Source organism: Anolis carolinensis, unplaced genomic scaffold, assembly GCF_035594765.1.
Source record: "Anolis carolinensis isolate JA03-04 unplaced genomic scaffold, rAnoCar3.1.pri scaffold_14, whole genome shotgun sequence".
Classification (NCBI taxonomy): domain Eukaryota; kingdom Metazoa; phylum Chordata; class Lepidosauria; order Squamata; family Dactyloidae; genus Anolis; species Anolis carolinensis.
In genome coordinates, this window is record NW_026943825.1 from 5,095,764 (window position 1) to 5,112,564 (window position 16,801).

The following is a 16,801-nucleotide window of genomic DNA, read 5'->3' on the forward strand; positions in this document are numbered from 1 at the left end:
ATGGGTATTGCGAGACGCTGGTTGCGGAAACAGAGTGTCGACTTCTTCCGTGACGGCTTCTGAAAACTTGTTCATTGTTGGCAGAAATGTATCCAATTGTCTGATGATGTTGTCGAAAAGTGAATAGTGGTAGTTAAAGAGCACATTCTAAGGATTATTTCTGCGTTTGATTTATTAAAATATTCCCACCCAAACCCAAGTAAGGAAGGTGGAGGCATTACTTTTCATTCAACCCTCGTAAAAGCACCCCCGCTCTACTAATGGGATCTGTATCTCTCAAAACTCAAGTCTGACATCTGTTACCCTACTGAGCATTTTTTGGAAGATGGGATCATCCGTGTCTTCGTGAGACAAAAACACATCCAACTTTGTGGAGACTGGCATATGACATTGAACCATGCTGGCTCCTGTTCCTCTTCATTTGCAGATCACAAACCAGCCTGACATGTTGGACAATGGCTCCCATCATCCTCTACAAGGACAGCAGTCTGGCCTTGCATTTTTGCGAAATCGCAGAAGACTGCGAAAAGGCTGACAACAGCTGCTGCCTTGCGGGCGGGAGGACAAGGGGAGAAAAAAAACAAGCTGGTGACCTTTCCCTGTGATCCTTCCGGCGGGTCTTTGGCACTTGGAGGTCCCCCTTTTGCATGCGTTTTATTGATACTGCCTCCAGAGTCATTATCGCCTCGTTAACACAACCCCGGGCAGTCTCCCTGGTGCCACATTGAGAGGACCTTTGTGCCGCGAGCTGAATTGCCCATAAAACGGCTGCGGCTGGTTGTCGGGTTGTCGGAAGATCAGCAGGAGGAGCTCTGGCTTTTCAGTCCTTAAGCACCAACCTCTTCCCCTTCAATTAAAACTCTGTGGGAGCTTTGACCCGGCCATGTATCTCATTTTGGGTGATTGGCCATGTACCTTATGTAAAAGGCAGTCCTCATTTTGGGGGGGCTTTTAAAGACCCTTGCCGTCTGTGTCTGCAGTTTGGTACCTTACATACTTACTTGGGTGATCGCTCATTGTCAGAGTATAACGGCCTTCGAAGTGTAGTGTCTTGGCGATTGATGCATAGGGCAGGGCCAGCCCTAGGTAATTTCCAAGTGTAAGTGAACAGAATTTTGGCACCCCACCGCCCCAAATCAATCACTGAAAAATAAAAGCATTGGATAAGCGAAAATGTTGGATAATAAATTTGATTAAACATCAAATTACATTATGATTTTACAAATTAAGCACCAAAACATCATGTTTTACAACAAATCAAGGCGGGCCCACGGCTGAACTGCGCCCCCTAGAGGATGGCGCCACAGGCAATTGCCTAATTTGCCTCACGGTTGAACCGCCCCTTCTGTAGAACCTTATCCTTGACCCGCATGTTCTTCCACAGTGACCACATCGGTTTCCAGATGGAAGGAGATCCCGGTCAGGTTTATTTATTTATTATTTATTTATTTATTTACAGTATTTATATTCCACCCTTCTCACCCCGAAGGGGACTCAGGGCGGATCACATTACACATATAAGGCAAACATTCAATGCCTTGACATAGAACAAAGACAAAGACAAACGCAGGCTCCGAGCTGGCCTCGAACTCATGACCTCTTGGTCAGAGTGATTGGTCTCAGCTGGCTGCAGCTGGCTGCTCACCAGCTTGCGCCACAGCCCGGGCCTGTGGCGCAAGGAAGGTTTGGCTTGATGCACCTTCCTCTTGGTATGTTTCTCCCTTTTGCCCTCCATTCTCTTCAAATTCAACAGCACTGCTAATCACAGCTGACCTCCAGCTAGAGTGCTCAAGGGCCAGGGCTTCCCAGATCTTGGTGTCTATGCCACTTTTGGACTCTCGCTTGCTGAGGTGTTCCTGCGAGTATCTCTGTAGATCTTAGGAAGCTATTTCTTGATTTAAGGCATTGGCGTGCTGGCTGATATCCAAACAAGGGATGGGCTGGAGTTGTCAATGCCTTGGTCCTTTCATTGCTGGATGCTACTTCAGGCGGTGCAATGCCGGCTAAGCAATATAATTTCTCCAGTGGTGTGAGGCGTAGACATCCTGTGATAATGCGGCATGTCTCATTAAGAGCCACATGGTGGTGAGATGTATTCCACACTCGGCAGCAGAGTAGCAAAGCGCAAGGGCAGATGTCTTCACTGTGTCAGGTTGTGATGCCCAGGTTGTGCCAGTCAGCTTTTCTAAGATGTTATTTCTAGCGCCCACTTTTTTCTTGATATTCAAGCAGTGCTTCTTGTAAGTCAGAGCATGGTCCAGACTGACTCTCAGGTATTTTGGTGTGCTGCAGTGCTCCAGTGGGATTCCTTCCCAGGTCATCCTCAGAGCTCGAGATGCTTGTCTGTTCTTAAGGTGGAAAGCACACGTCTGTGTTTTACATGGATTAAGAAACAGCTGGTTTTCTCTGTAATAGGCAGTAAGAGCACCTAAAGCTTCAGAGAGCTCCTGTTCAACCATTTCAAAGCTCTCTGCTTGAGCGGTGATGGCACGATCGTCGGCATAGGTGAAATTCTCTATCCCTTCTGGCAGTGTAAATGTTAAGTACTGATGGAGCAAGCATGCTGTCCTGATGGAAGCCATTCTTCTCTGCTTCTCTGACCGTGGAATTCAACAAAAAAGCTCCTTTGAGTAGTGAGCTGTAGGTATAGAAGTTGGGAGTCTCTGCTCTCTTTCCTTCCACAAACTCTGCAAAGATTAAAGAGCACCACAGTGTTTCCTCAGACCGATAAATGCCTGGAGGAAGCTTGCGGATCTGCCGCATTCTGGGAGCTCATTTTTAACTGATCCGAGGAGCACTGCAGTGCATCTTGCCTGAACACAGGTTGCTCAAACTCTTAGTGAGCCCCTCTTGTTCCCGGCTAGGTTAGCAGAAAAAGCTCTCACACCACAAGACCGTCTTCTTCTTTTTTTTAAGGTAGCAGAGAGATCATTTGTTCCTTGTTTGCTCCTCTGCGACTGTTGCCCTTTTTATTTATAGGAATGAGATTGGCTTTTTATCCGTTTGGCGGCAGACCACAAACCATTTAGGCCGAGGGAGCTCAGCTGAAATTCCACGGAAATACGGTGCAACGTTAATGGCTTGTGGGTTTGCAGCCTCCTTCGAGGACTCGCTTTCGTGTACTTCTACATCTGCCCGCTTCCTGTCCTGGGCATGCTGTGTATTATTATTATCTGCTTGGTTTTGGGAGAAATGAAGAGAATTACTGGCTGGGCTCCCAGGTGGCTCCCCTTCCCCGATGCATTTGCTCTGGGTGGGCAGGCGAGGCCTCTAAGCCTTTTGGATGCCTCAAAGGGACTCTGAAAGCAAGAGGCAGTCGGATCCCGGAGGAGGAAAGAGGCAAGTTGGTTATTCCAAGAAGCAAGCCTTGCTGAATGAGATCCAAGATGCGTTTGCCCAGAATTCATTAGACAAAAGCTGAAAGCGGCGTAGTGGGATTGAACCGGTGCAGAGCTCTTCAGGAGGTGGAAGTGAAGGCAAGACCAAGCCTGCTAGGAAGGCTGCTTTTCTGGACTGTAACTCCCAGAATCCACCAACTGCCATGACACCGAGGTTGTGCGCCTCCAACATGTTTCTGTCGACACTATCCAGAGGTGGCCCTAGGTAATTTCGCCTTGTAGGCGAACCTGTGGGCGAACCTAGGCCCCTCCCCGAAATTGCAACCCCCTCCCCAAGGCCCCGCACATACCTTCGGCGGCGCTGGCAGGGACCATCGGCTTCCTCCTCGCCAAACGCAGAATGCCTCAGTTGAGGCCTTGACAGCGCCCCCAGGGATGATGCGCCACAAGCGGGCGCTTACATTGGCCTCTATGTTGGGCCGGCTCTGACACTATCACATTCTTGGCACGATTTCTTCAAAGAGTTTGCCATTGCCTTCTTCTGAAGCTGAGGGAGTATGACTTGCCCAACATCGCCCAGTGGATTCCATAACTGAAGCCAGATTCGAACTCTGCTCTCCAGGCATTTTTAAGTCCTCCAGCACAATGCTATGATATTCTTATTTCTTTATTCATTTACAGTATTTATATTCCACCATTCTCACCCCAAAGGGGAGTCAGAGTGGATCATAGAACACATATACAGTGTTCCCTCACTACCTCGCGGTTCACTTTTTGCAGATTCACTGTTTTGCGGTTTTTCAATAAACTCTAAATGTCTATTATAAATCATAAAAAATTACAATTTACAGCCTAAGGAAGGGAGGAAGGAGAAGCCAAAGGGAGAGAAAAGGGAGCCCAAATGGCAACGGGAGGAGGAGGAGGTGATTTATCAACACACGATTGGTTGATAAAGACTTAAAATAGTGTATAACTATTAAGATAATGTATAAATATTAAAATAAATATAGTGTCCCTACTTTGCGGATTTTCACTTGTTGCGGGTGGTACTGGAACCTAATCCCAGCAATAAGCGAGGGAACATTGTTCGGCAAATATAGATATATATAGGCATTTCCCATCTTCAGTGTCCTGGAGGTTGTGCTCGATCCTGGCCACGAGGGGGTGCTGTTGCCCCCTCTCCCTGCTTATATTTATATTAGCCCTGTGGTACGGGAAGAAAAAAAACAGAAAGAAATTTTGGAAATCACTTCATCCGCTCTACACTTCTAAAAATCTGGGAAAAATACAAGACAAGACTCTATAGTAAGACTTCCCCCTTTTTTGGTTGCCGGCATTTTTCTGGTATTTCCTCATAGTGCTATTAAAATATCTCCCTGCTAAAGCGGTACCTATTTATCTACTCACTGTTGTTTTCGATCTGCTAGGTGGGCAGTGAGCTGAGCTGAAGGTCAGGCACTCACCTCCGACCTGGACTTCGAACTGACCACCTTTTAATGGGCAAGATTTATTGCAGCTAGTGGTTAATAGGCATGTCCGATCAATGAAAAAAATGTTTCAATTCTCGTTTCTAAAGTAGGGAGCGCTGGCGCTTCGATATAGAAAGTATTTCCGATTTTTTCACCCAAAAATTTCGGATATTTTCGAAAATTCGTAATGATTCTAAATGTTTCTAAAATGGCGGACGCACATGCGCAATCGCTACACACCGGGCTTGTATGGCAATCTTCCATGTGGACAGAGGACGTTAGCCCCCACCTTTGCGTCCATCGTGGAAGCTTCTGATTGGCCGGGGAGCGGCAGCCATGTTAGGCTGCGCTAAGTTCCCATTCAAGGTAGGATGCAGAAACAATTTTTTAAAATATTTTAAAAAATATACAGTAGAGTCTCACTTATCCAAACCTCGCTTATCCAAGCTTCTGGATAATCCAAGCCATTTTTGTAGTCAATGTTTTCAATATATCATGATATTTTGGTGCTAAATTTGTAAATACAGTAATTACAACATAACATTATTGCATATTGAACTACTTTTTCTGTCAAATTTGTTGTATAACCTGATGTTTTGGTGCTTAATTTGTAAAATCATAACCTAATTTGATGTTTAATAGGCTTTTCCTTAATCCCTCCTTATTATCCAAGATATTCACTTATCCAAGCTTCTGCCGGCCCGTTTAGCTTGGATAAGTGAGACTCTACTGTATTTAAAAAAAAATTGGGGGGGAAATTAACGAAACATTAAGAGACAATTAGAGAATGGGCCAACAATGGTTCGAATTACATTGCTGGTTGCGCTGTGAGACAATGTCTCGGAATGCGTATCAAAAAGCGAGAACAATCCGAAATAATTCCGATATACGATTCAAAACGATTTTTTGGACATGTCTAGTGGTTAACCTCCTGTGCCAAAGCCCGGCCAGAAATCCTTCATTTCAATATATTCCGTTTCATGTATCCTCACAAAGTCTGGGAACATATATCCCACAGATATGGAGATTGTCCTACACTGGGAAATTTTGCAGCTTCACATCTGCCTGAACAGAGGAGCATTCAGTTTGGTTTCAAAAGAGCATCCCAATGTGGAATTGGAATTTATTTCCTAAAACTGTGTTCAGCCCTTCGGATTGCCGCTTTGAAGTTTGGACGAAGAACCAAAAGTGCATTTAGTGACCCACAGACTTGGGAGGCAGCTGCTGCTGCTGGGCCTGACCTCTTTCCATCTGCCGACAAGCACTTGGATCCTTTGGGAGAGTTTTGCCAGTGTTTGAAGCTGTTCCAAAAGTGCACACGGGGATCCTGAGCTGCCGCGTTCCTTCCTGTTTTATCTGTTCTGCCGGGCAATCCCAGCTGGCCTTGTCTACAAGCTCTTCATACTCCAGCGCACTTCCCTAATGGAGCGGATTCCAAGCCTGTCGTACTTAAGAGCCACAGAAGGAACCGTCCTAGACAAGTTGTGAAAATCACCTTACAAAGAGTGAAATTTTGCACTGGCTGCCAGGTCTATTTGCCATCTCCACACCAGAGCATGGGAAAGATGGATTGCTTGGACTGTATACTAGGGTTGGTGTCACCCAGTGCGGCAATTCATGGTGTCACCTTCATGGACGGCTTCGTCCAGAAATCGGAATTGGAATCTTTAACATTTTTTCAGCACAAAATAATTCATTTATTTACTTATTTACAGCGTTTATATTCTGCCCTTCTCACCCCGAAGGGCGAATCACAGAACATATACACAGCAAACATTCAATGGCAATTATAATAATGACAAGACAGACTTTTACATATTTTATTTTGAGCGATATTTTTATTCCTGCAATTCTATGCACCTTTTTTGGTCTTCTTTAGATATATTTTTCGTTAACATCATAGATTTCTTTTTGTTTATTATTCAGTAGAGTCTCACTTATCCAACATTCGCTTATCCAACGTTCTGGATTCATAAATACAGTAATTACTACGTAACATTACTGCATACTGAACTACTTTTTCTGTCAAATTTGTTGTATAACATGATGTTTTGGTGCTTAATTTGTAAAATCATAACCTAATTTGGTGTTTAATAGGCTTCTCCTTAATCTCTCCTTATTATCCAACATATTTGCTTATCCAACATTCTGCTGGCCCGTTTATGTTGGATAAGTGAGACTCTACTGTAACTACTGCCAAAGAACCGAATTCTTGTAATTTTTCCATCCAATTTTTAATAGTTTTTTTTTTGATCTTCCAAAATACATATCACGTCATCTGCAAAACCCCTCATTTTATATTCCTTATTTCTAATTTTTGTGCGCTTTAAATCTTTATCTTTTGTTACATTTCTTAATAAGATTTCAAGTGCAAAAATAAAGATTAGCGGTGAAAGAGGGCATCCTTGATGTACACTTTTCTTTATTATAATATCCTCTGTAGGTTGTCCATTTATCAAAATTTTGGCCTTTTGGTTATTATATACAGTAGAGTCTCACTTATCCAACATAAACAGGCCAGCAGAACGTTGGATAAGCTAAAATGTTGGATAATAAGAAGGGATTAAGGAAAAACCTATTAAACATCAAAGTACGTTATGATTTTACAAATTAAGCATCAAAACATCATGTTTTACAACAAACCAACAGAAAAAGCAGTTCAATACATGGTAACATTATGTAGTCATTACTGTATTTACGAATTTAGCACCAAAGCATCAAAATGTATTGAAACCATTGACTACAAAAACATTGACTACTAAAAGGCAAACTGCATTGGATAATACAGAACGTTGGATAAGCGAAAGTTGGATAAGCGAGACTCTACTGTATCACGTTTATCGCATTTGAAAACTGGAATCCTATATCCAATTCATGAAATAGCAATTTGAATAAAATACAGACAACAGATAGAGGTATTATATAGGCTTTTCCATCTTTCGGCATCTTTGGAGGCTGAGCTCGGGGTACTATCGCTCCATCCCCCTGCCGAAGAACTTTCTTTGTTCCTCCTTTTTTTTCTGAACAAACACCAAGCCTAAATACCTCCCCACTTTAATGCAGTTCCTATTTATCTACTCGCCTTTGTTTTCAAACTGCTAGGTCAGCAGAAGCTGGGCTAAAGGTCAGGAGCTCACCCTGACCCGGGCTTCGAACTCTCAAGATTAATTGCAGCTTGGTAACTAACCTGCTGTGCTAAGGCCCGGTCCTTTGAGCTTCCTTTCTTCTCCCGGGTCCTTCCTCCAGAAGCCTATTGTAAACAACCAGCACAAGAGGAAGTTCCTTAGTGTATTATTTATTTATTTATTTACAGTATTTATATTCCGCCCTTCTCACTCAGGGCGGATTACAATGAACACATATATGGCAAACATTCAGTGCCAACAGACAAACAACATACATTAGACAGACTCAGAGGCATTTTTAACATTTTTCCAGCTTCACGATTCCGGCCACAGGGGGAGCTGTTGCTTCACCGTCCAGTAGTGGCTGTACTTCCTCATTCCTTTCCTCGTGTTTTTCTGGGAGTTTTATGGTGTTGTAAATTAGCCTCCCGCATAAAGCGTCCCTAAATTTCCCTAATTGACAGGTGCAACTGTCTTTCGGGGCTGCATAGGTCAACAGCAAGCCGGGGCTATTAATGGTCGGAGGCTTAACCCGACCCGGGCTTCGAACTCAGTAGTGATTTATAGCAGCTGGTTACTAGCCAGCTGCGCCACAGCCCGGCCCCTGTATCTCAGTGTAGGGATGCTGTGGAGCAGTTATTTGGGAGGCACATGGTGCGGTGTGACGGAAGTGGGTGATGTTATGAAGTCAAGACACACACAGGGCAAGAAGTGCAGACGTTCTCCACCAGACCATCAAACCTTGTGCAGATTTCCTCTCGCTCCCTTCACTTCTGTCTTACTCTTTTCCCCTCTATTTCTCTTTCTCCTCCCCAACAACTGGAAAAAAAATAATGTGGCATTTCTCCCAAGAGATATCCAGACATAAAAATGAGTCTGCCGCCCCTTCCTCGCCAAGCCTCCCCCTTCTCCTTGCCAGTTCCCCACTTGGTTAACACTTTGTTGTCTCCTTGTCTCCCTCCACCCCCCCAACCCCCCTCCCCCCAACCCCTGCGCTCATGACGGACAGGTGACTATCTCTGTGGATGGCATCCTCACCACCACCGGCTACACGCAGGAGGACTACACCATGCTGGGCTCGGACGACTTCTTCTACATAGGGGGAAGCCCCAACACGGCTGACCTGCCCGGGTCCCCCGTCAGCAACAATTTCATGGGATGCCTCAAGGATGTGAGTCTTCGGAGGGTGGGGTCCTAGCAAGATGCGGGAGGTGGTCTCCTGGAGAAACAGTCCCAAGTTTTTCAACGGGGACCCTCGGCCTCATGTCATGCAACCGTTCCCCAGTCCCTAATGAATCTCTGATCTCGTCTTTCTTATTATCGCTGGATGGAAATAAGTACAGAAAGAGCTTGTGGGGGGAATAAGCCAGACAAGTAATAATAATAATAATAATAATAATAATAATAATAATAATAATAATAATAATAATAACTTTATTTATATACCGCCCTATCTCCCAGATGGGACTCAGGGCGGTTTGCAGTCATAAAAGCAACACAACATTACATAACGACATAACACACATTATTAAACAAGGTAAAATAATACAATTATAACAAGAAATCACACTTACATGACCAGTAAGTTATGGGTATAAGATGTGCAAAGAACACAAATGAATGTTGTGTTTAGACTTGGGTCACATCTCATTATATTCCTGATTTATACTCGAGTATAAGCTGACCCAAATAGAAGCCGAGCTACCACAAAAAAACTGGGCAAACATATTGACTCGAGTATAAGCCAAGGGTGGGAAATGCAGCAGTTACTGGTCAATTCCAAAATAAAAATAGATACAGTAGAGTCTCACTTATCCAACATAAATGGGCCAGCAGAACATTAGATTTTACTGGGATAATTGTTTTATTGCTTTGTTACTGTTATTTGTTTGTTTTATCGGGCCAGGCCCCATGTAAGCCGCCCCGAGTCCCTTCAGGGAGATGGGGCGGGGTATAAAAATAAAATTATTATTATTATTATTATTATTATTATTATTATTATTATTATTATTATTATTATAAGCGAATATGTTGGATAATAAGGAGGCACTAAGGAAAAGTCTATTAAACATCAAATTAGGTTATGATTTTACAAATTAAACACCAAAACATCATGTTAGACAACAAATTTGACAGAAAAAGTAGTTCAGTACACTGTAATGCTATGTAGAAATTACTGTATTTATGAATTTAGCACCAAAATATCACGATGTATTGAAAACATTGACTACAAAAATGCATTGGATAATCCAGAACGTTGGATAAGCGAGTGTTGGATAAGTGAGACTACTGTACTCGAGTATAAGCCAACCCAAATATAAGCCGGGGTACCACAAAAAAACCTGGGAAAACATATTGATTTGAGTATAAGCCAAGGGTGGGAAATGCAGCAGTTACTGGTCAATTCCAAAATAAAAATAGATACCAATAAAATTGCATTAATCGGGGCATCAGTAAGTTAAATGTTTTTGAATATTTACTGTATTTCAAAGAAAAACAATAAACTTGCTCTGTAAGTGGAAAAGGAGGGTTAACAAAAACAATATAGTATCAACAATAACTTAATATGTTGTCGAAGGCTTTCATGGCCGAGATCACAGAGTTGTTGTATGTTTTCCGGGCTGTATGGCCATGTTCTAGAAGTATTCACTCCTGACGTTTCGCCCACATCTATGGCAGGCATCCTCACAACCTCTGACGATGCCTGCCATAGATGTGGGTGAAACGTCAGGAGAGAATACTTCTAGAACATGGCCATACAGCCCGGAAAACATACAACAACCCCAATAACTTAATAATAATAATAATAATAATAATAATAATAATAATAATAATAATAATACTACTTCATTTCTATCCTGCCCTCTCTATCCCCCCATGGGGATTCAGGCCAGCTTCCAACATAGTAACAGGCAAACATTCAATACCTATATAAACAGTGCAAAGTTAGATATAGATCTATAATTATATATACTAATTTCACATATGCATCTATATAAAATTTGCAGACTTGCAAACATGTGAGGGGAAAATTCATATATAAAAATAATGTGTACATATACATATATACAGGTACAGTAGAGTCTCACTTACCCAACATAAACGGGCCGGCAGAATGTTGGATAAGCGAATATGTTGGATAATAAGGAGGCACTAAGGAAAATTCTATTAAACATCAAATTAGGTTATGATTTTACAAATTAAACACCAAAACATCATGTTAGACAACAAATTTGACAGAAAAAGTAGTTCAATACGCAGTAATGCTATGTAGTAATTACTGTATTTACGAATTTAGCACCAAAATATCATGATGTATTGAAAACATTGACTACAAAAATGCATTGGATAATCTAGAACATTGGATAAGCGAGTGTTGGATAAGTGAGACTCTACTGTACCAATAAAATTACATCAATCGGGGTATCAGTAAGTTAAATATTTTTGAATATTTACTGTATGTCAAAGAAAAACAATAAACTAGCTCTGTAAGTGGAAAAGGAGGGTTAACAAAAACAATATAGTATCAACAATAACAATAATAATAATAATACTTCATTTCTATCCCGCCCTCTCTATCTCCCCATGGGGATTCAGGCCAGCTTCCAACACAGTAACAGGCAAACATTCAATGCCTATATAAACAGTGCAAAGTTAGATATAGATCTATAATTATATATACTAATTTCACATATGCATCTATATAAAATTTGCAGACTTGCAAACATGTGAGGGGAAAATTCATATATAAAAATAATGTGTACATATACATATATACAGGTATTTGGAAATCTCTAGGTATCTATATGTATATAGGATTTGCAAAGACTTGCAAACATATGAGGGGAAAATTCATATATAAAATTAATGTAGATAGATAGATGGATAGATTGGTACACAAGGATTGCAAAGGCTTGCGGGGGGAAATGCCTATATATCTGTAGGAGGGATTAAGAATTTTTTCAGGGGAAAATGCTTTTATAAGATAAATAATAATAATAATAATAATAATAATAATAATAATAATAATAATAGCCACCCTACTGGGATCTGTGCGTATCATCCGAAAATACATCACACAGTCCTAGACACTTGGGAAGTGTTCGACTTGTGATTTTGTGATATGAAATCCAGCATATCTATCTTGTTTGCTGTGTCATATTAAAATAATAATAATAATAATAATAATAATAATAATAATAATAATAATAATTCCTGAAGATTTGCAAAAGTCTCTTTTTTTCTTCCACCCATGCAATCCTTTTCTTCTTCCTGACTTGCAAGAGTTTCTCTCCCTCTCTTTTCCCTTTTAATAATAATAATAATAAAACTTTATTTATACCCCGCCACCATCTCCCCGCGGGGACTTGGGGCGGCTCACATTGTTACAAAAGTAACAACACAAATACATTAGCACAATATACACAGGCTAAAACACAATAAGGTAATAAAAGTTAAAACAAAAGTTAATACAACAGTAATAATATCAAACAACCACTAATACAATTCAAAACATTCCCTTCTTTTCCCTGTCTCTCTCTCTCTTGCAAGAGAGGCTTTGGAAAAGAAAACATACTGTTAAGGGAGGGGAAGAAGAGAGAGACATGTAACATATATTACAAGCAAATGCCTCCAGGCTCCGCTGCTCAGTTTGACCCCATTATAAGCCAAGGGAGGCCAGGGCTGAAAAACTCAGCTTATCTTCGAGTATATATGGTACTAGCTGTGCCCGGCCACGCGTTGCTGTGGCTAGGACTTAATTTTACTTTTTGTTGTATGAACGTAGAGGCGTGGATGAAAGGTTGTGCTGTCAATTTTCAAGGTTGTGGGGTGTTTAGTTTAGTTGTTTTGTCCGGTGCCGTGATTCCATTACCCTTTTATATATATAGACTAGCTGTGCCCGGCCACGCGTTGCTGTGGCAAAGTGGTGGTGGTATTGGTTAAAAATTGTTGTGTAATTTTTATTTGACGTTATTTGCATTTTTTAATTAATTTTATTGTAAGTTATATTTTTATTTATTATATTATTTTCTTGTATTATTTTTAGTTATTTTCTGTTATTATAGTATTTTATTGTATTAATTTTTTAGTGTTTTTAATTATTTTTGATTGGGTTGCTAGGAGACCAAGTTGGAGGAGCTTAGCCTTCTAACTGGCAGCAATTGGATAAAAGCAATTATTCCTCTCTCTCTAATTAGGACTTTATTTTTCTTTTCTTTTTGTTGTATCAACCTAGAGGCGTGGATGATGGGTTGTGTTGTCAAATTTCGAGGTTGGGAGGCCTGTAGTTTTGTTGTTTTGTGAGTCGCTCTTTTATATATATAGATAACTTCACCATCTTGAGCACACACTGATATTGCTTATGCTTAGCCACACATGTCTTGGTTTCCACCTCAAATGTTGGTGCGTCTGAGGAAGAGTTTGTACATGTCTCATTTAGATCAGACTAGCCAGGTCTGTCTCTTGGCAGGTGGTCTATAAGAACAATGACTTCAAGCTTGAACTGTCCCGCCTGGCCAAAGAAGGGGACCCCAAGATGAAAATCAACGGTGACCTGGTCTTCCGCTGTGAGAATGTCGCAGCCCTGGACCCAGTCACCTTTGAGTCTCCTGAAGCCTACATCTCCCTCCCCAAGTGGAACACCAAGAAGACGGGCTCAATCTCCTTCGATTTCCGTACGACGGAGCCCAACGGGCTGCTGCTCTTCAGCCATGGCCGATTGCAGCCGCCCAAAGAAGGCCGGTCGGAGCGGCTCCACAAGGCAGACTACTTTGCCATGGAACTCCTTGATGGCTATCTTTACTTGCTGCTGGACATGGGCTCAGGTGGGATCAAAATGCGGGCCAGCAGCAAAAAGGTGAACGACGGCGAATGGTGCCATGTGGACTTCCAGCGAGACGGACGCAAAGGTGAGAAAATGGTCAGAAAATGCATTTGTTGGCCAAGAAATAGATATTGGTGAATATTCTGTCCATCCTGAATCAAAGTCAAATACAGCTTAGCTGTCCATTTGATGAGCTTGAAGTAGCTGAAGCCTCATGTTGGGGCACACTTTTGTGCTCTATTTGAAGGTCTGGGCCCATTCCAAATTGTTGGGAATCTATGAGCTGTTAGGCTCAAAAATAACCCTCTGTCTGAAGGAGATTCCCTGAAATATAGCAGAGTGGCAGAAACACACTTCCAAACAGCAGAAACTTGTGTGAGGTGAGTTTAGGGAAGCCTTTCTTAGGATGGCAAAGGATTGCAAAGTCAGCTTAAAAGTTCAAAAAAGGTATTTATTTGAGTATTTTGAAACTACTTCCTCCGCACTTTCTGTTTCTGCTATGATCTTTCCCAACTCCTCCAGTACCAAGGGGTCTGAAGTTGCTAGGGGTTTGTTTTGCTTTTTTGTGTCCCATTTAAGTCTGTTTCGTCTTATGTCTAGGGTGGAATTATCTAGATAATGTTGTGGACTTAAACGTTGTGCATTAGGAAGACTTACTATATAAGAAATCGGGAGATGGTCACTTTCTGTTCTGGGTATTGTGATGAAATTCTCTATATGTTTATATGTGAGATTTGCTACCGGAACGTAATCTATCACACTGCTCCCACTTCCTGATATATAGGTGAATTCGGCAAGTCTCTCAAATTTAGGGTCTCCATTTATTATGTTTAGGGCTAGTCTTGATGTCATCTGCGCTAAGCGTATCCCAGCTAAGTTGATCTTGCTATCCTTAGATTTGCTGTCGATCTTGTTTAAGTGGTCTTCCAACTCTTCCAGGTGCCATAACTTAGAGGCAAATAAGGTTGTATTATCAGGACCCAAGCGAGCATTAAAATCTCCTGTAACAATTAAGTTAGATTTTGGAAAGCGTGATTCTAAGGTATTTATTGAGGTAAAAAGAAATCCATTGTGGATAGGAAAGGTTTTGGAGCTAACTAGCTATCTAAGCTAGCACTAAGGAAGGTAAGCAGGCAAAAATAACAGAATATCTAAATACCTACATTTTGCCAGTAGAGAGGGCAAAATATGTTTTTCTCATGCAGAAGATAAAGGAGGATGGATGGCTACCACCGCATGGTCCGAGCCTTATTTCGGGGCAATAAAATAGATCTAAATAGAGGAAGTCACCTCATCCCTGAAGAGATCACATTGCTAAAACAACAAGGTGAAGGAAGATAGAAACAACAAGAAGAGAGAAACCAGCAAAGGCCTATCTGGGCATGCATGGGATAATAGAGAGGTTTCCCTCAGTTTACGCTATCCACTACATATCTAATAAATGAGACTTGTGTAGTCCAGGATGATTTCCAACACAAATCCAGCTTGGAAAACTGGTATCCTTCTTAATGCTTAATGATGGTGATGGTGATGATTGTTATTATTATCATCGTCATTGCCATCACCATCATCATCCTTTATTTATTTAGTACCATCAATGTATATCAGGCTTCATTTCGGTCATTTCTTTGGCTCTTCCTCCGTCCAGGTTCGATCTCCGTGAACAGCCGCAGCACCCCCTTCCTGGCCAGTGGTGAGAGTGAGATCTTGGACCTGGACAGTGAGATGTACCTGGGGGGGCTACCCGAGAACCGCCTGGATCTCATCTTGCCCCCGGAAGTGTGGACGGCCTTCCTAAACTATGGCTACGTGGGCTGCGTGCGGGACCTCTTCATCGATGGCAAGAGCCGGGACGTGCGTCGCTTGGCTGAAGTGCAGAGCGTGACTGGTGTCTCCAGCTTCTGCTCCCGGGAGACCCTCAAGCAGTGCAGCAGCTCCCCCTGCCGCAATGGAGGGCTCTGCCGGGAAGGCTGGAACCGCTTCATCTGCGACTGCGTGGGCACTGGCTACTTGGGCCGGCTATGTGAGAGAGGTGAGGGGGCTCTAGATGGAGTTAGACCAGTGGTTCCCAACCTGTGGACCATGGACCACCAGTGGGCCGCAAGAACTAAAATATGGTCCATGGCCTCACCGTTACTAGATCATTGCAACGAGAGCGACTAGTCTCGCGGAACCCTCTTATAGTGCCAAAGCAATGGGAATGTTGGGAGGGGAGAAACTGTTCTAACAGTAGGCACAACAACAAGCCTCCTGACTGCTGCTTCTCCTCCCTACCTGAGCGGAGCCCTTCCATGTGGAGCCTGGAAGTGGGGGGCCTTGGTGTCTTTGTTTTTAGATGATGTCAGGAGGGGAGAGGCTGACTACACATGAAAGGAAGGCAATAAGCCTCCTGACTGCTGCTTCTCCTCCTCCCTACCTCCCCCTGAGCGGAACCCTGGAAGTGGGAGGCCTTGGTGTCTTTGTTTTTAGAGGATGTCGGGCAGGGAGAGGCTGACTACCCATGAAAGGAAGGCAATAAGCCTCCTGACTGCTGCTTCTCCTCCTCCCTACCTCCCCCTGAGCGGAGCCCTGGAAGTAGGAGGCCTTGGTGTCTTTGTTTTTAGACAATGTCAGGAGGGGAGAGGCTGACATGAAAGGAAGGCAGTAAGCCTCCTGACTGCTGCTTCTCCTCCTCCTCCCTCCCCCTGAGCGGAGACTTCCATGTGGGGCCTAGAAGTGGGGGACCTTGGCGTATTTTTAGGCCTGTTCCAGGGGTTATTTGGGATGCTGATTCAGAAAATTGTATTGGATAGACCACATGAGCTCTAGATGATGGAATAAGGTTTTCTGTGGGTGAGCAGATGGCGACTACTGGATGACTACTGGAATCAGAAACAAGTGCTGATGTGGTCTATCCAATGCAATTTTCTGAATCAACACCCCAGATAACTAAACTGAATCTAGTTGACCAAAAACTGATTCGTAAGCCTTTTGGTACTAATGTTGGAGAGTGGTCCCTGATCAAGTGGTCCTTGGTCAAAAGAACATTGGAAACCACTGAGATAG

General features: G+C 42.6%; 1 protein-coding gene across 25 annotated transcripts in view; it reads left to right on the top strand.

The window, feature by feature from the left end:
* nrxn2 (neurexin 2) overlaps positions 1-16,801 on the top strand; it is a 540,133-nt gene that overhangs the window by 231,988 nt on the left and 291,344 nt on the right. For all 25 annotated transcript variants that reach the window (XM_062965405.1, XM_062965382.1, XM_062965398.1 and 22 more), the window contains 3 exons: positions 8,942-9,103; positions 13,403-13,841; positions 15,405-15,788. In XM_062965405.1, coding sequence (XP_062821475.1) covers positions 8,942-9,103; positions 13,403-13,841; positions 15,405-15,788 — 985 coding nt within the window. The remainder of the gene's footprint in view (positions 1-8,941; positions 9,104-13,402; positions 13,842-15,404; positions 15,789-16,801) is intronic.